Source organism: Oncorhynchus kisutch, linkage group LG30 (genome assembly GCF_002021735.2).
Source record: "Oncorhynchus kisutch isolate 150728-3 linkage group LG30, Okis_V2, whole genome shotgun sequence".
Lineage (NCBI taxonomy): Eukaryota > Metazoa > Chordata > Actinopteri > Salmoniformes > Salmonidae > Oncorhynchus > Oncorhynchus kisutch.
This window is the reverse complement of record NC_034203.2, coordinates 30,952,376-30,977,601: the sequence shown is the minus strand read 5'-3', so window position 1 is coordinate 30,977,601 and position 25,226 is coordinate 30,952,376. Positions and strand designations below refer to the sequence as shown.

General features: G+C 43.8%; 1 protein-coding gene across 1 annotated transcript; it reads right to left on the bottom strand.

Moving 5' to 3' along the window:
- Window positions 1-143: 143 nt before the first annotated feature.
- LOC109874924 (phosphatidylinositol 3-kinase regulatory subunit gamma) lies at window positions 144-11,118 on the bottom strand. Its single transcript, XM_020466991.2, has 7 exons — window positions 10,732-11,118; window positions 3,639-4,033; window positions 3,164-3,432; window positions 2,797-2,973; window positions 2,615-2,689; window positions 2,245-2,415; window positions 144-2,051 (listed from the first exon to the last, which is right to left on the bottom strand). The coding sequence occupies exons 1-7, from the start codon at window positions 10,784-10,786 to the stop codon at window positions 1,745-1,747; spliced, it is 1,449 nt and encodes a 482-aa protein (XP_020322580.1). The 5' UTR covers window positions 10,787-11,118; the 3' UTR covers window positions 144-1,744.
- Between the last annotated feature and the right edge of the window lie 14,108 nt (window positions 11,119-25,226).

Sequence of the window (25,226 nt, the reverse complement as noted above, 5' to 3'; positions counted from 1 at the left end):
CTCGGGTGAGAGATTTCACTCCCGCCTCGTGTAGGATTGGCAGCAAAATTTAAAGGCATAGTGATGTCTTCATAAGATATATATTGTAATTGTTTGGTTGCATTAACACACACTTGGAAGAAGTGGAACAAGGACAACACAACTTCAACAAAACCCTCAGTTTATTGTCTTCAGCAAGAAAAATTAAGAATCTCACATTGCTTAAAGTCGCCCCAGGAGTTTCCTCAATGCTCCTGTCTAGTTTTTAAGAAAGACTAAAACACCCTCCATCCAACCAACCACAAAGGTTTTACAGTATCTCAATACAGAGTGTCTTTTGTCCTCAAACTTGACATATGTGCCAAGAACAAAATGTATTATTTTCCTTAAGCTATGTAGGCCTACATGTCTTTAGGAAATATTAATCGCTCTTATTGAGCAATGCCACAGTTCAAGTAATAGAGACAGAATGTACACTTCCGCATCTCTGGCAGTTCACACAATGTTCTTAAAAGGTCACGTCATCAGATGAATAACACCACCAATTAAAAGTTAGTGCATTTCTGTGGCAAAAGCTGATGACCCCCCATATTTATAATAATGAATTTCTAAAATTACAAATACTGTTGGATTGCACTTTCCTCAAGCTTTCATCTTCTGTGGCATATTTCAGAAAATATATAATATCAAAAAATACAAAAAGCTTATACTTTGAATAACAGAATATAATATACAGTACTTCAATTTATGTTTTGATCAAGCACGTGTGGTGTGTTTTCCGCCATCACCATAAATGTAATATTCTGGTCGGAATATATACTTTTATCACTAATAGCAAGTGCTTTGGTTATTGGATACAATATGGAAAATGTAATTCTAAGGATATCCAGAAAATTGTTTATGCTACATACAGTACATATCAACCGGTAACTTGGGTTATATTTTGACAACAAAAAAAACAGCGCTACTGTCACGATGCGCCACATCAGTTCCTATATTTGCATGACTATGTACTGAAATACCCAGAACATGTTTGGTATGTGTACCACAGCTAGCTATGCCACTGAGTCAGCCATCTTGTTTTTCTGTACTAATTCTAATTCCACTTTTAGGATCTTCCGTGCATGGACATCACAACAATTAAAATGTTTGAAATAAATTCTAAATTCCAAGGTATTGGGTGTATTACAATCTCATTTTACATTAGCACCAGTACTTGTGTTGTCAAAATGGGACCCTAGAAGTCCAAATAAAAAACAGCACCTGACAAATACCAACATATTGTGACATAGTATATGTAGTCAGTCATCTCCCGGATGACCAGGCCCACTAAAACAAATCAAATCCCATGAAAGAAAAGGTGAAAAATGGGTACAAAAAAAAACAAATAGCAAACAGAATCTTATAAAAAACAAACTCCTAGCTGACATTCAAGTTCCGGTCAAAGTTCCAATTAAGTGAAATTACATTCACCAATCCGTTGGAATCATCCTAGTGCAAATTTCACACATTCTTCTTTGAGAAAAGAACGCCCTCAAGTTGTCCTCGTAGGATAGCTTCAGTACGCAAACATGTCCGCCCTCAAGTTGCTACAGTACACAAACACGTCCACCCTCAAGTAGTCCTCGTAGGATAGCTACAGTATGCAAACAAGTCCACCCTCAAGTAGTCCTCGTAGGATAGCTACAGTACGCAAACAAGTCCACCCTCAAGTAGTCCTCGTAGGATAGCTACAGTACGCAAACACATCCCACAGCTGACTAATCTACATCTCCGGAGCGGCTGCAGGGAGTCCAGCAGGTAGTTTAGTTTGAGTCTGTGGAAGGTGGTGTTCCTCCATCTGTTGTAGCAGGCAGTCCTCTGTGGCTGTGTGTGGCAAGGCTGACGAGACAGGAGTGACGTGGACAGGGTGCTCCAGCCGGACGTCCAGGGCCTGGTTATGCTGTGCCAGGGAGTTGAGGCGATAGTGCAGAACGAGCTCCTTCAGAGAGCAGTGGAGGTCGTAGGGCTCAGCAAAGCCATAGCCACGTGGCGTGCTATAAATCATGCAATGCTTCACTTCTACATTAACACTGCAAGGATACAAAATAAAAATATAGGTTAGTACCAGTGTAGTGGCCCTAAGCCTTGGGAACATAGATCACAGTGAAGTAACTTAACAAGAGCCTATAAAACAGTGTAGCAGTATTCCCATATTCTGCCAACTCCACATTCCTTCATGACCATTTACATATTGTTATTCTTTCACAGGAAGAGGACACTCACACTACGGAACAGGCGTAGCAACCCTGCTTGCTGCTCTCGCGAATCAGGAAGGTTCCGGTGGGTTTGTCCATCAGCATCTCCTCAGCCTGGGTCCTGCTCAGCTCGCCCACGAACCAGCTCCCCTCGTCATGGTGCGCCAGTCTCTCACTCTCACCCTTCAACACGTAGGTGCTGCACACACCAGAAAGGACATTTAACAAATCTTTAATTGATAAGAATCATAAATTATAAGTAAGTAGTGTGCATACTATGTATACATTAGTATTGAATAAGTTCTAAACAGTTATAAGCACTACAAGCATTTCTTAGCACAACTAAATACAATTAAGAAGTATTATTACAATTTAGGTCTATAATGTGAAATACTTACTTGTCACTACTATTGTCTTGGAACCCCAGCCAATCGTTAATGCGTTTCTGTTGCACACCTTCGTGATTCAGCCAACTGAAAACCAAAGAAAATGAATGTCTGTGCCAAGTCTTTGAAAAAAGCTACTTTTCATTAATAGTGACTTTAATAGAATAGAATAAAATAGAAGTATTGTAATGTACTTGAGGTACTCGTCTCTGATGTTGCGTAGCTCTATGAGGTCAGGCCTGAGGCTGTTGATCCTCCTGTCTGTCTCTCTGTAGTCCTGGACCTGGGTCCTCAGGTCCTGTTCCAGATGGACCTTACTGTCATAGATCTCCCCCAGCCGAGACTTTAGCTTCTCATAGTTCATCAGGAATCTGGGGAGCAAAGGGCAAAGGTCAAAAGAAGGATCAGGGGTAGTGCCACTGGCCTGAGCTGAACCACAGCTGCATGCAAGTCAGAGGGAGGAAACAATAAAAAGACATCCATCTATCCACACTATAAGCATACGTCTCACATTCCATGTGAGATAGACCAAGATACAACCAGACTAGTTACCAGACTCACCTCTCCAAGTCCTTCTCTGTTCCCTTAGATCGAATGCTCCTCTCACACTCCTCCCCATAACGCTCCTGCTCGCGACACTGCTCCTCGAAGATCAGCATGGTCTCGTTAAAGGCCTCTATCGCAGTTCTCTTCATCTGGATCTCCTGTGAGGTTTTAGTGTAGGCCTCGTACAGACAGTCAAACTGTTGACTCTTCTCCTGGTACTGACTGTGGTACTCCTGTAGCTTCCTCCCGGCAACATCAACACTGTCCACTTTCACCTGCTCATCCTGGATACAGACAGACATATTTAATACATTTATGAAACTCACGTCTGGTCCAGCAGACATAAACTTGTTGTCTGTGCATGATGAGTGGTTTCGTGACTAAATTGAAGACAAAGGCAAATTTCCTTCCCTGACAAATGTCAACTCAACTCTATTGCATTCTTTGAAGACCGTCTTGAAACAGCGGATGAGAGGTGCCTACTGCCTACCTGTTGGAAGCGGGAAACAGGGTGTGTGAGCATGACGTCCAGTACAGCGTTGTATTCCACCAGAGGATGGTGCTGGTAGTGCCAGATGAGCTCCACTACAGAGCAGAAGGTCAGGGGCTCTGAAAAGCCATACTTCCCCTCACGGTGGTAGATCTTAATCAGCTTGCTGTGCCCGTCTTTCCTCAGCGTTAGCGTGAAGTCTCCTTGTATCTTAGTGGAAGCGTCACGAACCAGGAAGGAACCATCAGGTGTGTCGCGGAGCTTCTCGTTGACTTCCTCCCTGGAAATGTCTCCCCAGTACCACTCGGCATCCTGCAGGGGATATACTGGGGCTTCCCTTAGGCAGTTGTCGTTCACGGAGGAGGTAATGGGTTTGGCTGACCTGGGAGGGAGAGCTGAAAGAAAAAGAGATCAGATCAGGATGACAGTTTGTAAGAAAAAGCTCATTCAGCACAAGTGGGGGGGTACATCTCTATTCAACCCCCCCATACACACACACTCTCTCCAGACACTGTCAAATCTCCAGACAAGTCTAGGCATGTCCCCAGCTGATAACAGTTTCTGTCCTAATGGCCCAGATCGACCATATCAGGACTGAGAACATGCCAGACTGCCACATGCTATGAAACAAAGACGGAGGACAAGATCGGTCAGTGAAAAAGAGGGTAGGTTCACACACACAAAGCCGGCTAACTCCAGTATGCTTTAAATATTTTTTTCTTGCAGGGGAAATATATTTGACATATTTTTCAACAGGTCAGAAAACCCAATGAAGCTAAGGCAAATGCTGCAAATCCTGCCCTTTTCCACTGGTCTGTCAGTAAAGTGGATGGGGTAAACTTTACATCCCCTGCTTGTCCAGTGTCCAAACTGCAAACTGCAACTGCCCCAAAACCATAAACCATCCATCTTCAGGGAGGATTCTAAAGTTATGATGATATATAAAACAATACACATTTTCAGACTTTCTAAATCCTCTTAAAGGTGCACTATGCAGAAATCGCTCTGTTATATCCCGGTTGCAAAAATTCTAATAGTTCCCCTAGTTTCCGTTTATGAGACAAAACAAGCAAGTATAGTGTAGAGAATCACATTTACAGTGCCTTGCGAAAGTATTCAGCCCCCTTGAACTTTGCGACCTTTTGCCACATTTCAGGCTTCAAACATAAAGATATAAAACAGTATTTTTTTGTGAAGAATCAACAACAAGTGGGACACAATCACGAAGTGGAACGACATTTATTGGATATTTCAAACTTTTTTAACAAATCAAAAACTGAAAAATTGGGCGTGCAAAATTATTCAGCCCCCTTAAGTTAATACTTTGTAGCGCCACCTTTTGCTGCGATTACGGCTGTAAGTCGCTTGGGGTATGTCTCTATCAGTTTTGCACATCGAGAGACTGACATTTTTTCCCACTCCTCCTTGCAAAACAGCTCGAGCTCAGGGAGGTTGGATGGAGAGCATTTGTGAACAGCAGTTTTCAGTTCTTTCCACAGATTCTCGATTGGATTCAGGTCTGGACTTTGACTTGGCCATTCTAACACCTGGATATGTTTATTTTTGAACCATTCCATTGTAGATTTTGCTTTATGTTTTGGATCATTGTCTTGTTAGAAGACAAATCTCCGTCCCAGTCTCAGGTCTTTTGCAGACTCCATCAGGTTTTCTTCCAGAATGGTCCTGTATTTGGCTCCATCCATCTTCCCATCAATTTTAACCATCTTCCCTGTCCCTGCTGAAGAAAAGCAGGCCCAAATCATGATGCTGCCACCACCATGTTTGACACTGGGGATGGTGTGTTGAGGGTAATATCTTTAAGAAATGGCTTTCTTCTTGCCACTCTTCCATAAAGGCCAGATTTGTGCAATATACGACTGATTGTTGTCCTATGGACAGAGTCTCCCACCTCAGCTGTAGATCTCTGCAGTTCATCCAGAGTGATCATGGGCCTCTTGGCTGCATCTCTGATCAGTCTTCTCCTTGTATGAGCTGAAAGTTTAGAGGGACGGCCAGGTCTTGGTAGATTTGCAGTGGTCTGATACTCCTTCCATTTCAATATTATCGCTTGCACAGTGCTCCTTGGGATGTTTAAAGCTTGGGAAATCTTTTTGTATCCAAATCCGGCTTTAAACTTCTTCACAACAGTATCTCGGACCTGCCTGGTGTGTTCCTTGTTCTTCATGATGCTCTCTGCGCTTTTAACGGACCTCTGAGACTATCACAGTGCAGGTGCATTTATACGGAGACTTGATTACACACAGGTGGATTGTATTTATCATCATTAGTCATTTAGGTCAACATTGGATCATTCAGAGATCCTCACTGAACTTCTGGAGAGAGTTTGCTGCACTGAAAGTAAAGGGGCTGAATAATTTTGCACGCCCAATTTTTCAGTTTTTGAGATGTTAAAAAAGTTTGAAATATCCAATAAATGTCATTCCACTTCATGATTGTGTCCCACTTGTTGTTAATTCTTCACAAAAAAATACAGTTTTATATCTTTATGTTTGAAGCCTGAAATGTGGCAAAAGGTCGCAAGGTTCAAGGGGGCCGAATACTTTCGCAAGGCACTGTATATGTGAAAAGTTACATATTGCAGCTTTAACTTTTCTATATACATTTTAAAACTAACAACAACAAAAAACATCTGGATCTCTCCAAAAATGACCAGAGTGGGTTGGGGATGGGGGGAGAAAACCACATCAAGAGGAAGAGAAAGGCGATATCTTTCACTACAGGACAGAAGTGCCTTTCAGGAACCTGTAGCAGAATTGCACATAACTTCAGTCAGGAGGAAATATGGTTTCTCGCTCCCTCCGCTCTCTCTTTTTTTAACAACTTTAAAATAAGCACAAGACAGGTGCAAAAGCACAACGGCAGACAGGCAGAAGAAGCTGGAATCCTGGATTCCTACTAGACTCAACAAATTCACCCTGCACACCTACTGTATGCATGTATGTATGTATGTATGTATGTATGTATGTATGTATGTATGTATGTATGTATGTATGTATGTATGTATGTATGTATGTACAGTGGGGCAAAAAAAGTATTTAGTCAGCCACCAATTGTGCAAGTTTTCCCACTTAAAAAGATGAGAGAGGCCTGTAATTTGCATCATAGGTACACTTCAACTATGACAAACAAAATGAGAAAAAAAATTCCAGAAAATCACATTGTAGGATTTTTTATGAATTTATTTGCAAATTATGTTGGAAAATAGGTATTTGGTCAATAACAAAAGTTTATCTCAATACTTTGTTATATACCCTTTGTTAGCAATGACAGAGGTCAAACGTTTTCTGTAAGTCTTCACAAGGCTTTCACACACTGTTGCTGGTATTTTGGCCCATTCCTCCATGCAGATCTCCTCTAGAGCAGTGATGTTTTGGGGCTGTTGCTGGGCAACACAGACTTTCAGCACCCTCCAAAGATGTTCTATGGGGTTGAGATCTTTAGACTGGCTAGGCCACTCCAGGACCTTGAAATGCTTCTTACGAAGGAGGTTTTCACTCAAAATCTCATGATACATGGACCCATTCATTCTTTCCTTTACACGGATCAGTCGTCCTGTTCCCTTTGCAGAAAAACAGCCCCAAAGCATGATGTTTCCACCCCCATGCTTCACAGTAGGTATGGTGTTCTTTGGATGCAACTCAGCATTCTTTGTCCTCCAAACACGACGAGTTGAGTTTTTACCATTTCCTAATAATTGCTCCCACAGTTGATTTCTTCAAACCAAGCTGCTTACCTATTGCAGTCTTCCCAGCCTGGTGCAGGTCTACAATTTTGTTTCTGGTGTCCTTTGACAGCTCTTTGGTCTTGGCCATAGTGGAGTTTGGAGTGTGACTGTTTGAGATTGTGGACAGGTGTCTTTTATACTGATAACAAGTTCAAACAGGTGCCATTAATACAGGTAACGAGTGGAGGACAGAGGAGCGTCTTAAAGAAGAAGTTACATGTCTGTGAGAGCCAGAAAACTTGCTTGTTTGTAGGTGACCAAATACTTATTTTCCACCATAATTTGCAAATAAATTCATAAAAAATCCTACAATGTGATTTTCTGTATTTTTTTTCTCATTTTGTCTGTCATAGTTGAAGTGTACCTATGATGAAAATTACAGGCCTCTCTCATCTTTTTAAGTGGGAGAACTTGCACAATTGGTGGCTGACTAAATACTTTTTTGCCCCACTGTATGTATGTATGTATGTACAGTTGAAGTTGGAAGTTTACATACACTTAGGTTGGAGTCATTAAAACTTGTATTCAACCACTCCACAAATTTCCTGTTCACAAACTATAGTTTTGGCAAGTTGGTTAGGATATCTACCTTGTGCATGACACATTCTCTCTACTATTATTCTGACATTTCACATTCTTAAAAATAAGTGGTGATCCTAACTGACCTAAGACAGGGAATTTGTACTAGGATTAAATGTCAGGAGTTGTGAAAAACATACATACATACAGTTGAAGTCGGAAGTTTACATACACCTTAGCCAAATACATTTAAACTACGTTTGATTTTTGATTTTTTACAATTCCTGGCATTTAATCCCAGTAAAAATTCCCTGTCTTAGGTCAGTTAGGATCCCCATTTTAATTTAAGAAGGTGAAATGTCAGAATAACAGTAAAGAGAATGATTTAATTCAGCTTAAATGTTTTTCATCACATTCCCAGTGGGTCAGAAGTTTACATACACTCAATTAGTATTTGGTAGCATCGCCTTTAAATTGTTTAACTTGGGTCAAACGTTACGGGTAGCCTTCCACAAGCTTCCCACAATAAGTTGGGTGAATTATTGCCCATTCCTCCTGACAGAGCTGGTGTAACTGAGACAGGTTTGTAGGCCTCCTTGCTCTCACACGCTTTTTCAGTTCTGCCCACAAATTTTCTATAGGATTGAGGTCAGGGCTTTGTGATGGCCACTCCAATACCTTGACTTTGTTGTCCTTAAGCCATTTTGCCTCAACTTTGGAAGTATGCTTGGGGTCATTGTCCATTTGTCCAAACCCCCGAGCTGACAAGGTACAAAATTTGTCGTTCTGCCCCTGAACAACAGTACCCACTGTTCCTAGGCTGTCATTGAAAATAAGAATTTGTTCTTAACTGACTTGCCTAGTTAAATAAAGATAAAATTTGGAAGACCATTTGCGACCAAGCTTTAACATGATGTCTTGAGATGTTGTCTCAATATATCCACATAATTTTCCATCCTCATGATGCCATGTATTTTGTGAAGTGCACCAGTCCCTCCTGCAGTAAAACACCCGCACAACATGTTGCTGCCACCCCTGTGCTTCACGGTTAGGATGGTGTTCTTCGGCTTGCAAGCCACCCCCTTTTTCCTCCAAACATAACATAACATAACTGGCCAAACAGTTCTATTTTTGTTTCATCAGACCAGAGGACATTTCTCCAAAAAGTACAATCTTTGTCCCCATGTGCAGTTGCAAACCGTAGTCTGGCTTTTTTATGGCGGTTTTAATAGTCTGGCTTTTTTATGGTGGCTTTTTTATGGCAGTGGCTTCTTCCTTGCTGCGCTGCCTTTCAGGTTATGTCGATATAGGACTCGTTTTACTGTGGATATAGATACTTTTGTATCTGTTTCCTCTAGCATCTTCACAAGGTCCTTTGCTGTTGTTCTGGGATTGATTTGCACTTTTCGCACCAAAGTACGTTAATCTCTAGGAGACACAACGTGTCTCCTTCCTGAGAGGTATGACGGCTGCGTGGTCCCATGGTGTTTATACTTGCGAACTATTGTTTGTACAGATGAAAGTGGTACCTTCAGGCATTTGGCAATTGCTCCCAAGGATGAACATGACTTGTGGAGGTCTGCCATTTTTTTCTGAGGTCTTGGCTGATTTCTTAGGATTCCCATGATGTCAAGCAAAGAGGTACTTTGAAGGTAGGCCTTGAAATACATCCACAGGTACACCTCCAATTGGACTCAAATAATGTCAATTAGACTCTCAGAAGCTTCTAAAGCCATGACATCATTTTCTGGAATTTTCCAAGCTGCTTAAAGGCACAGTCAATTTAGTATATGTAAACTTCTGACCCACTGGAATTGTGATACAGTGAATTATAAGTAAAATAATCTGTCTGTAAACATTTGTTGGAAGAATTACTTGTGTCATGCACAAAGTAGATGTCCTAACCGACTTGCCAAAACTATAGTTTGTTAACAAGACATTTGTGGAGTGGTTGAAAAACGAGTTTTAATGACTCCAACCTAAGTGTATGTAAACTTCCCGACTTTAACTGTATGTATGTGTGGTGTGTACGTGTGTGTATGTGTGACTGTGCCCATCACTCTGGAGGTTGTGTCATGATGTAAAGTAGCCTAGGGGCTAATACACAAATACCGTATTATGAGGGAAATAGTTTATAAAAGCCCATATAAAGATACATTAACTATGTATTTCAGTTCATGCAACACAGGGACTTGTCCCTCTCTTTGACACAAACCAGCCCAATGTCATTCACTGTAATCGCTTATAGAGACTACTAAATTAAAACATATTACACGATGTGATATATTCTAAACTATTACAATATCACATCAAGTAGCATAGGCTACACGTGAATTGGTAGTTTGAAAATAAGTCATGCGACAAGTTGGTAGGCTTTCAGTGCTTGCGTACGAATTAAATATGGTCGGCTACAGTAGACGAGAGGAGAAAGGGGAACAAAGCAGTCGTTTCATGCGGAATTTCTTCTCCACTCAACATTGTTCACGCGCTGGTAAGGTGCGTTATAACATAATAATACGATACAGCGTATTTCACCAACCTACGACCAAAAATATAATGTTTAATTTTGATATATCTCTTTAGTAACACGAAGCAAGACAAAGAGCAAAACCACCGCGTCAAGCAAGTCCACGAGAAAAGTATTACGTAATTGGCAAGCAGCGAATTGCACTTTGCATGTCTGGGCAAAGCCCATAAGAGGGGACACACAATAATGTACCCGCACGGACACTTGTGTGTGCACAACTGGCCAAATGTCAACGTTCTATCATCGTTTGAAGTGATGATTAATATGATAATATGCATAATGATTACAGATCCAACAAATACCTGGAGGTGCTTGATCCATTTCGATGTAGAATAAGACTTCAGAGGGATAAAACATCCCGTTCCAATGGTTTATATTGCAAACCGTCTTGTTGTGAGGTATCTTTCCCTGTCTTGCGATGCGTGAGAAATACAACTTTTACTTGCACCAGAGTGAAAGGATCATAATGGCGAGTCGTTTTAGGAACATATGTGGCCGATTTCAGATTAGACAGCCAGTAGCAGGATTGTCCATTAGTCCAACTTCGGAGAAAATCATTTGCGCCAACCTCGTAATTGGTTCAATACATTTACTGACAGAAAATGTTCTGCAAAAAAATATAGTGATTTCCAGCCACGTCTGTCAGTATGGCCGGTCGGCGCCGCTCCAAACTTCATCGCGCAGAGGTAGCAGTCAGGAGATTTTAAAGGGATCTGGAACATCATCTTGGGAGAAACCAAAAGACATCACTTTCAGAGGGAGGGCTGCCCCCACAAGGCGGATTGCTTCAAGCAGACAGACAGAAAATAGTATACATTTCTGATGTAAATCTGAAATAGTATCATGTTGTCTTGTATTTGAGTGATTGTAGTCTATATAGCCTTATAGACCGAACATTATTTAGACAGAAGATTATTAGTGGGTGTATTGTGTGATAACCGCACCAATACATTGGAAGTGGTACCTTCCCTGCCCTATCATTTCATTGAAGGATCTCAATGCAAGGTAATTTGCTGATTTATTTGACGACACGAATGGAAGGAACTACCATTGCACACAGATACATTGTTTATTTTCAATAATTATTCTCAGCATTGCAAAGGCATGGACAGGCAGATCCTGATCGATGAGTAAATTAACAACAATAACGAATATGAATGGCTTTCCAGGTGCTGTTTAAATGTTATAAGATACTACTAGCCTGATCAGTTATATAAATTGGACCTAGCGGTAATATGTGGTTATATGCTGTTAATTGAAATTAGATCATCTTTAATATGCAGGTATAGGCCTACCACTATTACTACAGTACTATTACATTTGACCTTATAATGTACATCTAAGATCATGATAAATACACACAATTGACACAAATATGTGTATTTCTGTCATTTTAAAGAACAGAAAAGCATTGTAAGGCATATACATTCTGTCCAGGCTACAATCCAAAGGGCCATCTAGCCTTGAAACTTTGTGGCAGTGAATATAGCCTAGTTGAACAAGGCCTGTGTTGGACAGAGGCCTTTCTCTGTTGGTGGCCAGTGGTTTATGGCAGGCATCTTTTGACCTCTACTCCATAGTGGAGAAGGTGATGAACCTCAGCACCCCGTTTTCCCACCAGGAAGGAGAGAACAGAGCATTTCCAGTGTCCTCTAGCCCCTCTGGGTCTTTCCAGTGTCCACGAGTCCCTCCTAGTCTTTCCAGTGTCCACTAGTCCCTCAGAGTCTTTCCAGTGTCCACTAGTCCCTCCGAGTCTTTCCAGTGTCCACTAGTCCCTCCTAGTCTTTCCAGTGTCCACGAGTCCCTCCTAGTCTTTCCAGTGTCCACTAGTCCCTCAGAGTCTTTCCAGTGTCCACTAGTCCCTCCGAGTCTTTCCAGTGTCCACTAGTCCCTCCTAGTCTTTCCAGTGTCCACGAGTCCCTCCTAGTCTTTCCAGTGTCCACGAGTCCCTCTGAGTGTTTCCAGTGTGCTTCTGAGTCTTTCCAGGGTCCACTAGTCCCTCCGAGTCTGCATCTACTTTAACCATCTCTGTCATAGAAACACAACACATGCATGCACACACCCATACACGTTCATGCTCGCTGACAAAGGTACGCACATTGCCACACACACACACACACACACACATACACACACACACACACACACACACACACACACACACACACACACACACACACACACACACACACACACACACACACACACACACACACACACACACACACACACACACACACACACACACACACACACACACACACACACACACACACACACACACACACATGTATAGTATGTGTATATCTACTACACCCTCTAGATGTACTGTATTTGAATTATTTGCATTTTCTTTGTGGAATTTGCATTCCTTATGCAAACTATTACTTATAGCAGAAAAATGCCACCCACGCCAGGCAGAGGGCTTGTGAAGCATTCGACCTCCAGTTGACAGGTGTGTATGTGTCCAAGTTTGTGTGTGTGTCTATGTTTGTTCATGTGTGCGTGTGTTGGTGCGTATGTGCATGTGTGTACTCTTTGAGAGTTCTTAGTGCTAGTCTGTCAGGGCTTGTCAGTGGCTGCCCATCCCCCACCACTCACCCTGCAAACTCCTCATGTCAATCAGTACACAGAATGTGGCCTCATGGCCTGACCTTTGTGACATCATGTTTCACTTCTAGTGCCCTACCCTGCTAACACTAGCATCAGTGCTGGATCTGTATAGGAGGAGAGATGGCTAGCCCCTGAATGTGTCTGTGGCGTGCAAACATCAAGACAATGTAAAAGGGGACTACAGTGACATTTTATATGATTTTGTGTGTTAACATGTCAAATCTTATTCATCACATGCTTCGTAAACAACAGGTGTAGACTAACAGTGAAATGCTTACTCAGTGTGTGTTTGTATGGAAGGGGATACCTAGGTAGTTGCACAACTGAATGCAACCAGAATGTCTTCCGTATTTAACCCAAACCCTCTGAATCAGAGAGGTGCGAGGGGCTGGCTTAATCAATTTCTAGGGAGAAGTTGTTGTTGGGGGTTATCTGCCTTGCTCAAGAGCAGATGTTTCACTTTGCTGGTTTTGGGATTTGAACCAGCGACCTTTCAGTTACTGGTCCAACGCTCTTAACCGCTAGGCTACCTGCCTCCCACTTATGCTTAAGTGTATTATCAGTGTGAGTGTGTATAACTCTGGCAGGGATAAACCAGTGGGCTCCTGTGGGCTCTGGTCCTCAGATTTAGGCAGCCCTGATGAGATCAGTGGAGGCTAATCGCAGGCTTACAGGTTGATAGGTTGATACTGAAAGCCTTAATGGGATAGGCTGTTACTGCAACTGTACAGTGAAAATCTCACTTTTCAAATCAAAACAAATGTTATTTGTCACATACTTCATAAACAACAGGTTTATACTAACAGTGAAATGCTTACTGGTCCTTTTCCAAAAATGCAGAGTTAAAGATAATGATAAAAAATTGAAACAGTGACACGTAGAATAAATACACAGTGAATAACGAATAACAATAAAGAGGAAAAATAATGTGGCTACCAACTAATTGCAGCATTACCGCAAAAATGGACGAGGAAAGTGTGAGGGGTAAAAGTAGGGAACTTGTCGGCCCTGCATTAACGATACCATGTCACATATTTATGAATTTATACACAAAATGACGCTGTATGTATTTATGTGTGTATGTATGTATGTATCCGTATGTATATGTATATATTTGCAAAATATATATGGGGGATAGGAAGTGATTCAGACAATTACATTGATGGAAGCTACAATCTATCTTCAATATTAAAGCTGATCTACCACCTAATAAAACAAGTTTTTATTTTTTACATGTCGATGTGCAGGGGTACGAGGTACATACATCCTCTCAAGCTCTGTCAGGTTGGATGTGGAGCGTTGCTGCATAGCTATTTTCAGGTCTCTCCAGAGATGTTAAATCGGGTTCAATTCTTGGCTCTGGCTGGGCCACTCAAGGACATTCAGAGACTTGTCCTGAAGCCACTCTTGCGTTGTCTTGGTTGTGTGCTTAGGGTTGTTGTCCTGTTGGAAGGTGAACCTTCACCCCAGTCTGAGGTCCTGAGCGCTCTGGAGCAGGTTTTCATCAAGGATCTCTCTATACTTTGCTCCGTTCATCTTTCCCTTAATCCTGACTAGTCTCCCAGTCCCTGCCGCTGAAAAACATCCCCACAGCATGATGCTGCCACCACCATGCTTCACCGTAGGGATGGTGCCAGGTTTCTACCAGACGTGACACTTGGCATTCAGGCCAAAGTGTCCCATCTTGGTTTCATCAGACCAGAGAATCTTGTTTCTCTGCCGTACCAGGCGGTGATACACCCCGACAGGATGCTCTCCATGGTGCATCTGTAAAAAGTTGTGAGGGTCTTAGGAGGCTGAATTTCTTCAGCCTCCTGAGGTTGAAGAGGCGTGGTTGCTTCTTCACCATACTATTTGTGTGGGTGGATCATTTCAGATGGTCAGTGACGCTGAGGACCTGGAAGCTTTTCACCTTCTCCACTGCAGCCCCGTTGACGTGGATGGGGGCGTGCGCTCTCTGAAGTCCATGATCAGCTCCTTCATTTTGTTGACGTTGAGGGAGAGATTATTTTCCTGGCACCACTCCGCCAGGGCCCTCACCTCCTCCCTGTAGGATGTCTCTTCGCTGTTGGTAATCAGGCCTACCACTGTTGTGTGTCTGCCAACTTGATGATTGAGTTGGAGGCGTGCGTGGCCACGCAGTCATGGGTAAACAGGGAGTACAGGAGTGGGCTGAGCATGCACCCTTGTGGGGCCCCTTTGTTGAGGATCAGCGCAGTGTAGGTGTTGTTGCCTACCTTCACCACCTGGGGGAGGTCCATCAGGAAGTCCAGGACCCAGTTGCACAAGGCGGAGTTCAGACCCGGGGCCCCGAGCTTAATGATGAGCTTGGGGGGTACTATGGTGTTGAAGGCTGAGCTGTAATCAATGAGCAGCATTCTTACATAGGTATTCCTCTTGTCCAGATGGGATAGGGCATTATGCAGTGCGATTGCATCTCCCGTGGAGCTATTGGGGCGTTAAAGTGGAGGTGATATGATCCTTAACAGCATTCTTACGTAGGTATTCCTCTTCACCAGATGGGATAGGGCAATGTGCAGTGCGATTGCATCTCCCGTGGAGCTATTGGGGCGATATGATCCTTAACTCATTTGCTCACATTGTATATAGACTTGTTTATACTGCATTATTGACTGTATGTTTGTTTTTACTCCATGTGTAACTCTGTGTCGTTTTATCTGTCGAACTGCTTTGCTTTATCTTGGCCAGGTCGCAATTGTAAATGAGAACTTGTTCTCAACTTGCCTACCTGGTTAAATAAAGGTAAAATAAAATAAATAAATAAAACTAGTCTCTCAAAGCGCTTCATGATGACAGAAGTGAGTGCTACAGGGCGATAGTCATTTAATTCAGTTACCTTCACTTTATTGGGTACAGGAACAATGGTGGACATCTTGAAGCAAGTGGGGACAGCCGACTGGGATAGGGAGAGATTGAATATGTCCATAAACACTCCAGCCAGCTGGTCTGATAATGCTTTGAGGATGTGGTTAGGGTTGCCGTCTGGGCCGGTAGCCTAGCTAGGGTTAACATGCTTAAATGTCTTACTCATGTCGGCCATGAAAACGAGAGCTCACAGTCCTCAGGAGCGGCCCACGTCGGTGGCACTGTGTTATCCTCAGAAGCAGGCGAAGGTGTTTTGCTTGTCCGTGATTGTCTGGAGGCCTTGACACATACATCTCGTGTCTGAGCCGTTGAATTGCGACTCCACTTTGTCTCTGTACTGATCATTTTGCCTGTTTGATTGGCTTACGGAGGGCATAACTGGACTGTTTGTATTCAACCATATTCCCAGTCACCTTGCCGTGGTTAAACATGGTTCCCGTTTTCAGATTTGTATGACTGCTGCCATCTATCCACGGTTTTTGGTTTGGATAGGTTTTAATCATCACAGTGGGAACAACATCCTCTGTACACTTCCTGATGAACTCAGTGTATATGTCAATGTTATTCTCAGAGGCAACCTGGAACATATCCCAGTCCGCGTGATCAAAACATAAATGCAGCATGTCTCAAGTCTGCTGTGTGTGTGTGTGTGTGTGTGTGTGTGTGTGTATGTGTGTGTAGACCTATTTACCGCAATTGAAGCGATGCAGAACGGTCTGTAACATACTTGATAGGGTGTTCTTTCTGCATTATCCACCGAGTAGCTGTGGGGTTCCCTGATCTGCTGCCAGACCAGCTCACAAAGCATGCAGTGACGATGCCAGAGGCAACTGGACTGCGGGCAGAGTGTAGGATGGCTATGGTCTGGTCCTTAGGACCCTACCATTGTGGAAATGGGGACAGTGTATGAGTGGGGACAGTGTCTGAGCTGCTTGAGTTGGAACAGAATGAAATGTTGGATGACCAAAACTATGAGCTTCAAATAGCTGGGCCTGGGAACATAGCTTGTTCTCTAAGGAGGTCACAAAATAAGTGAAACAAGCCAAAATGAAAAACCAATGTAGAGAAGAAAAGGACCAACTGTATTGGAGAATGACTACATTAACAGTATATTTCAGCAGGAATGACATACATACAGTACATATACAGCACATTATGTTCCCCATTCTCTCTCGCTTTTTCTCCCTCTTTTTCTCTTCCACTCAACCTCTCCTTCCTGTCTGTTTGTCTGTATTTGTCTGTCTGCCTGTCTGCCTGTATTTGTCTGTCTTTCTGTCTGCATTTGTCTGTCTGTCTGTATTTTTCTGTCTGTCTGTATGTGTCTGTCTGCCTGTCTGTATTTGTCTGTCTCCCCCCACACCACCTTATCTACTCATCACTTGTCACTCCAGTCCAGAGGACCGTAATCTAACTACCAGAGGTGACACTGAGACAGTCATGGTATTTCAACACTGTAACATGTACCAGCTGAGTGTCTGCTTGACAGGACAGATGATCTGATTTGAGGTCATCACTGGCCTTTTTGTTTGTTCTTACTTACACGCACTCATGCTTGAAGCACACAAACACACACACACACACACACACACACACACACACACACACACACACACACACACACACACACACACACACACACACACACACACACACACACACACACACACACACACACACACACACACACACACTTTGACTGGAAGAACTAGCAGCCAGGATAAAGCATGATTATCTCTTTGCAACACAGCAGCCATCACCCCTCTATAACTTCAATTAGGGCTTTAGCTCCACCATACACTCTGCAGTTCCCCTCACAATGGCACCATTGTCAGGGGGAGAGCGACCATTGTCGCCACGGTTACAGGATTTATTAACCCCCTGTGTTGTGTGTGACCTTCACCTCTGACCTCTCTCTTTGCCATTTCACACACTCTGAAACGACCCCTCCCCTATTCCCACAGGCCTGAAACCCCTCCCCTATTCTCACAGGCCTGAAACCCCTCCACCATCCCCACAGGCCTGAAACCCCTCCCCTATCCCCACAGGCCTGAAACCCCTCCCCTATCTCCACAGGCCTGAAACCCCTCCCCTATCCCCACAGGCTTGAAACCCCTCCCCTATCCCCACAGGCCTGAAACCCCTCCCCTATCCCCACAGGCCTGAAACCCCTCCCCTATCCCCACAGGCATGAAACCCCTCCCCTATCCCCACAGGCCTGAAACCCCTCCCCTACCTCCACAGGCCTGAAACTCCTCCCCTATCCCCACAGGCCTGAATCCCCTCCCCTATCCCCACAGGCCTGAAACCCCTCCCCTATCTCCACAGGCCTGAAACCCCTCCCCTATCCCCACAAGCCTGAAATCCCTCCCCTATCCCCACAGGCCTGAAACCCCTCCACTATCCCCACAGGCCTGAAACCCCTCCACTATCCCCACAGGCCTGAAACCCCTCCCCTATCCCCACAGGCCTGAAACCCCTCCATTACAAGGACTTGGGGTCTGATAAGTGACTTCTCTCTAACGCTATATCCCTGGTGTTGGAGATGATTCAAGTTGGTGGGTAGGAGGGGAGTGCTGTACGATTGACCCATTGAACAGGTCAGTTGGAAGACATGAGAGGGTTGGTCTAAATAGGCTCTTTTCTCTCCATTTCTCCCCTCTTGGCTTGCCACTCTGTGTGGTTTTTTATGAGTGTGTGGGAGAGAGAGAGAGAGAGAGAGAGACCCATAGGTCTTTGTTAGAAGGCTGAGGTGCTGCTGCTGCCATCACTTCTGTCTGTCTGTCACACACACACACACACACACACACACACACACACACACACACACACACACACACACACACACACACACACACACACACACACACACACACACACACACACACATACACACACATACACACACACACACATACACACACATACACACACACACACACTGGAAGAAGAAAATGTTTTACAGTAGTCGCCTGCTGTTTAATAGATGCAGCCCAGCCGCATATAACCATGATATCAGCACCTATTAGCACACACACACACACACACACACACACACACACACACACACACACACACACACACACACACACACACACACACACACACACACACACACACATACACACACACACACATACACACACACACACACACACACACACACACACACACACACGGGTGTTTAAAAATCCTTCATCTGTTGTGGTTGGCATTCCAACCTGAAAAGTTCACATTAGTGTATTGGCCAAAGATAATAGTGTTCTCTATTAGTGTGATGTTTAAGATGTGTTAGTATCTCTGTCAACATTGTAGAATATCCCTGTTCACCCCATCACATTGTGGTGTATGTCGTGTGACACAGTCACTAGCTTTCCTGTCTAAGTTAAATTAAGCCTGAATCCTCGGGCTTAGCCAAACGGTCATGATGTCATGGTTTGAGGACAGAATGAAATGGTCTGTCTGTTGACTGAGGAGACCTATTCTTGCATGTTTGGGTGGGAGCAGCAGCGTATAATTGCAGAGCGGGATAGCGTGTGAGGATGGGGGAGGGAGCCAGTTAGCACGCAACATGAGCCTTGGCCCACAGTGCTGGGCACGGGTGCCAAACTAGCTCTAACTCTGTCTACAGCCGCTCCCAATTCACTTCCTACCACTTCCCTTTTAGGCCCTAACTCTACCATGTTTGCAGATCTGTAAGGTGGAAGCAATATGGTGGAAGCTCCATTACTTTATGTTTTATAACTTTTCAGACCCTTTATACTGTATCTGCAGACACTGATGGTGAGGGATAGAGCCAAAGGGGTGGGGGAGGGAGCGAATTGGGACTGGGTACTATAGTACAGTGGACCTCCTTCTCCCACATTCTCTAGGATTCTTAACAAATGGTGGTCCCATGGTACTGTTGGTAGTGGTATGTTTGACAACAGCCAACCAGATGGTTTTCCAAGCCCTGTGTATTTGGAGAGATCCTATCGAATAACTGCAAAGATGGATTGACATTTTGCTGACAAAATAGGGCATGAGCACACACGCACACGCATACACACACGCACAAATACAATAATTACATCCTATACCTTAGGATAGGATTTCCCAATCAGCTGTGTAGTGCTAGGGCAGAAAACAAAACATGCACTCAGGGGGGGCCCCAGGACCGAGTTTGGGAAACCTTGCCTTAGGAAGTTAAACATGTCTTAGGGAGTTAGGGGGCTGATGCTGCAGCCTTAACAATAAGAGGATAGACAGTACAGGGGATTACATGGGTCTCCAGTACAAACAATCCAGACGCAACACTAGTAATGACTAGTCTAAGTAAATCAGTAATGACTTAACTCACTTAAGAGTAATATCTTAACTCACTTTCTGCGTCATTTACTGGGATTGACCTGTAGGAAGGCCGTTGGGTGGAAAATGCATCATGGAAGACTCCATGATGTCGTTAGCGTTCAATTGATGTTGACTTTTGTGTGACCCTTTGGACTGGTGATGTCATGACAGTACATACATACGACCATGTGGAATATGCATACTGTACAATATTCAAACTGTGCAAGAAGAGGAGTGTAATTCAAGATACTACTCAAACCTTTCAAGTTCGACCCTATGAAATATGACTGTGTCAGACAGTGTGAGGAGGCAGGTAGCCTAACGGTTAGGCGCGTTGGTCCAGTAACCGAAAGGTCGCTTGTTCAAATCCCTGGGACAAGTAGGTGAAAAATGTGTTGATGTGCTCTTGAGCAAGGCACTTAATCATAATTGCTCTGGATAAGAGTGTCTGCTAAATGACTACACTTTATTAAAGTGTAGGGCTAATCTGATGTAGAGTTTTCTTCCAATAGCCTAAATAAATATTTTAGGCCATTTCAGAAAAATTTAACACTAAAACAAAGTGTTACAGAACACTCTGTTAACAGAACAGAATATACTTGATTAAAGTCAACTGACATAACCACCAGTCACTACATAGAGTTAGAGTGAAGGTGGTATGACCATGAGTTATGTGATTTATGGAACATAAGCTGCTTGATTCCCAGACAGATCTAAAGTCAATGACATTATGGATGCAGCTGGTACAACACAGCATGTTCCATTAATAGTTATTACATTTGCTTATAAAACCCCACAGGAGAAGTACACTTCCTGTTCTTCGTTTCTCACCTGCACCAAGTTACCTCAACGTGAGAGTGTCACTGCGACCTGGAAGAGCCTATTCTATTCTATACTATAGATCAAATAGTAAGTGGCTCCTCTGCTGTAATGATCCTGCCTCTTAGTCACATGTGCCGAATACAACAGTGAAATGCTTACTTATGAAAATTGGGGTGGGTCTAGGGTTTCTGGGATAATGGTGTTGATGTGATCCATGACCAGCCTTTCAAAGTATTTCATGGCTACAGACGTGAGTGCTAGTCATTTAGGCAGGTTACCTTAGTGTTCTTGGGCACAGGGATTATGGTGGTCTGCTAAAACATGTTGGTATTACAGACTCGGACAGGGAGAGGTTGAAAATGTCAGTGAAGACACTTGCCAGTTGGTCAGTGTTTGCTCGGAGTACACATACTGGTAATCCATCTGGCCCAGCGGCCTTGTGAATGTTGACCTGTTTAAAGGTCTTACTCACATCGGCTGCGGAGAGCGTGATCACACAGTCGTCCGGAACAGCTGATGCTCTCATGCATGTTTCAGTGTTACTTGCCTCAAAGCGATTATAGAAGTTATTCAGCTCGTCTGGTAGGCTAGTGTCACTGGGCAGCTCTCGGCTGTGCTTCCCTTTGTAGTGTGTAATAGTTTGCAACACCTGCCACATCTGACGATCGGATCCGATTTGATCTTCGTCCTGTATTGACACTTTGCCTGTTTAATGGTTCGTCGGAGGGCATAGCAAGATTTCTTATAAGCTTCCGGGTCAGAGTCCAGCTTCCTTGAATGTGGCAGCTCTTCCCTTTAGCTCAGTGCGAATGTTGCCTGTAATTCATGGCTTCTGGTTGTTATGTACGTACAGTCACTGTGGGGACGATTTCCTCGATGCACTTATTGATAAAGCCAGTGACTGATGCCGTGTACTGCTCAATGCCATCGGAAGAATCCCGGAACATATTCCAGTCTGTGCTAGCAAAACAGTCCTGTAGTTTAGCATCTGCTTCATCTAACCACTTTTTTATAGACCAAGTCACTGGTGCTTCCTGCTTTAATTTTTGCTTGTAAGCAGGAATCAGGAGGATAGAGTTATGGTCAGATTTGCCAAATGGAGGGCGAGGGAGAGCTTTGACCCGTCGGTGTGTCGAGTAAATGTGGTCTAGAATTGTTTTCCCTTTGGTTGCACATTTAACATGTTGATAGAAATTGGGTAAACCTGATTTAAGTCCCCGGCCACTAGGAGCGCCGCCTCTGGATGAGTGTTTTCCTGTTTGCTCATGGCGGAATACAGCTCATTGAGTGCAGTTTTTTGTGCCAGCCTCGGGTCTGTGGTGGTATGTAGACAGCTACGAAAAATACAGATGACAACTCTCTAGGTAGATAGTGTGGTCTATAGCTTATCATGAGATACTCTACCTCAGGCGAGCAAAACCTTGAGACTTCCTTAGATTTCGTGCACCAGCTATTGTTTACAAATATGCATAGGTCCCCGCCCCGTGTCTTACCAGAGGCTGCTGTTCTGTCCTGCCGATAGAATGTATAACCCGCCAGCTGTATGTTCTTAATGTCGTCATTCAGCCACGACGTGGTGAAACATAAGATATTACAGTTTTTAATGTCCCGTTGGTAGGATATACGTGCTTTCAGTTCGTCCCATTTATTATCCAGCGATTGAACATTAGCTAGCAGAATGGAAGGTAAGGGCAGATTAGCCACTCATCTCCTGATCCTCACAAGGCATCCTGATCTCTTTCCGCAAAACCTATGTTTCCTTTTCCAGCGAATCATGGGGATCTGGGCCTGGTCAGGTGTCTGTAGTATATCCCTCGCGTCCGACTCAGTGAAGAAGAACTCCTCGTCCAATTTGAGGTGAGTTATCCCAGTTCTGACGTGCAGAAGCTCTTTTAAATCATAAGAGACGGTAGGAGCAACATTATGTACAAAACGTGTTACGAACAACTAAAAATTTTTAAAAAAATAGCATGGTTGGTTAAGAGCCAATACGACGGCAGCTCTCCCTTCCGGCACCATCTTGTTCATTAACAGTTTCGGCCGCCAATGTTCTGAGCTCCCTCAAGTGACAGTGCGAGTGTCTCATTTCTTCTTTCCCTCACATTACCCTACTTCTCATCTTGTTTTCCATCTCTCGCTCTCTCCCTCCGCATCCATGACTACTGTATGTGACCCCTGGCGTAAAGATGTTAAGTGAATTGATTCAAACCCGGCTTAATCAGCCAATGTCAATGGAGTTCTTCAGGTGCGTGGCTGTGAGACCAGAGGCTTGTTAACGTCGGCGATACATTACTATATTAATGTGACGTGAGGGCTAGCCTATGCCTCTGCTGCCTACACTGGACAATGTGGACATGTCAAAAGGTAAAATGGTAATGGGCATCCGGAGTCACAGCTCAGGCGTGAGGATGTACTGAGAGAGAGCGAGAGACACACTCAAACATAAAGACAGACAGACACAAAGAAAGACAGCATTAACAACAGTTTATTTGGCATGCCCAATCTCCTCCAGTGTCATTACACCCATCATCATACTTACATTCATGTTACCCAGAAGCAAATGCTTGACTGGGCTATTTTGGTCAAGTCTGTTGCTCGGGCTTGTTAGGGACTTGATCCAGCTCTCCTGCAACTCTCTCTCACTAGCGCCACATCTCCACACTCCCTTTCCAACCTCTCCCTCTCTCTCTGTAAGTAAATGAACGACATGATCCGGAAATAGGATTCCAGCAGGAGACGGTGGGAAAGAAAATCCCTCCATTACACAAAGAGGAGGGTGGGAATGAATGTCGCAACCCGCTGTTCTCCTCCTGTGTCTGGTCAAATACAACCATATATCAGCTAGAAGCTCAGACATTCATCTAAACCTCAATTTGAAATCAAACCACACATTACCTAATTATTATAAGTCAAAGTCATGTTTATAAGAATGATGTTTTTGTTGTATGTAGGACATGTATGTGTCTTATGTCTGTAACTCAATCACACTGCTTACACAGCTCCTTGTGGGATAAAGTATTTTCTCTCTCTCGCTCTCTATATACACTACATGACCAAAAGCATGTGGACACTCGTCAAACATGGGCATTAATATGGAGTTGGTCCCCCCTTTGCTGCTATACCTGCCTATACTCTTCTGGGAAGACTTTCCACTAGATGTTTGAACATTGCTGCATGGACTTGCTTCCATTCAGCCACAAGAGCATTAGTGAGGTCAGGCACTGATGTTGGGTGATTAGGCCTGGCTCGCAGTCTGCGTTCCAATTCATCCCAAGGGTGTTCGATGGGGTTGAGGTCAGGGCTCTGTGCAGGCCAGTCTAGTTCTTCCACACTGATCTTGACAAACCATTTCTGTATGGACCTCCCTTTGTGCACAGGGGCATTGTCATGAAACAGGAAAGGGCCTTCCACAAAGTTGGAAGCACATAATCATCTAGAATGTCATTGTATGTTGCAACCGAGGGCAGATTATTTTTTCTCGCTACGCGCTTCAGCACTCGGCAGAAGTGTTCTGTGAGCTTGTGAGTCGTTGTTGCTCCTAGACGTTTCCAATTCACAATAACAGCACTTACAGTTGACCGGGTCAGCTTTAGCAGGGCAGAAATTTGACGAACTGACTTGTTGGAAAGGTGGCATCCTATGAATGTGCCACGTTGAAAGTCACTGAGCTCTTCAGTAAGGCCATTCTAATGCCCATGTTTGTCTATGGAGATTGCTCGATGCTATACACCTGCCAGCAATGGGTGTGGCTGAAATAGCCGAAACCACTAATTTCAAAGGGTGTCCACATACTTTTGTATATATAGTATATGTAATTTGGATATTAGTGACGGCCGGTGGGTCACTCACCACCACACCCTTTACATACATCAGTTTTATCACGTAGCCTAGATGTATTACATATATGCCACAATGCTGCGCTGACAAGGAGTGAATGTCTGTTTAATGACATTGCACTGAGGTTATCTATAGCCTCTGAGGGGTCAAGGGTCATCTCCACAGGGTGCACAACTGTCTACTAATAGGTGGGCTAGGGGGAGAGGCGGTTTCCTCAGGGCGCTGACTAAATGTGTTTGGATTGGGTGTTCAGTCTGACGGAGAGAGGGGGTGGGGTGACGACAGGACTTGGGCTAAAAGGTTAAATCTGGGG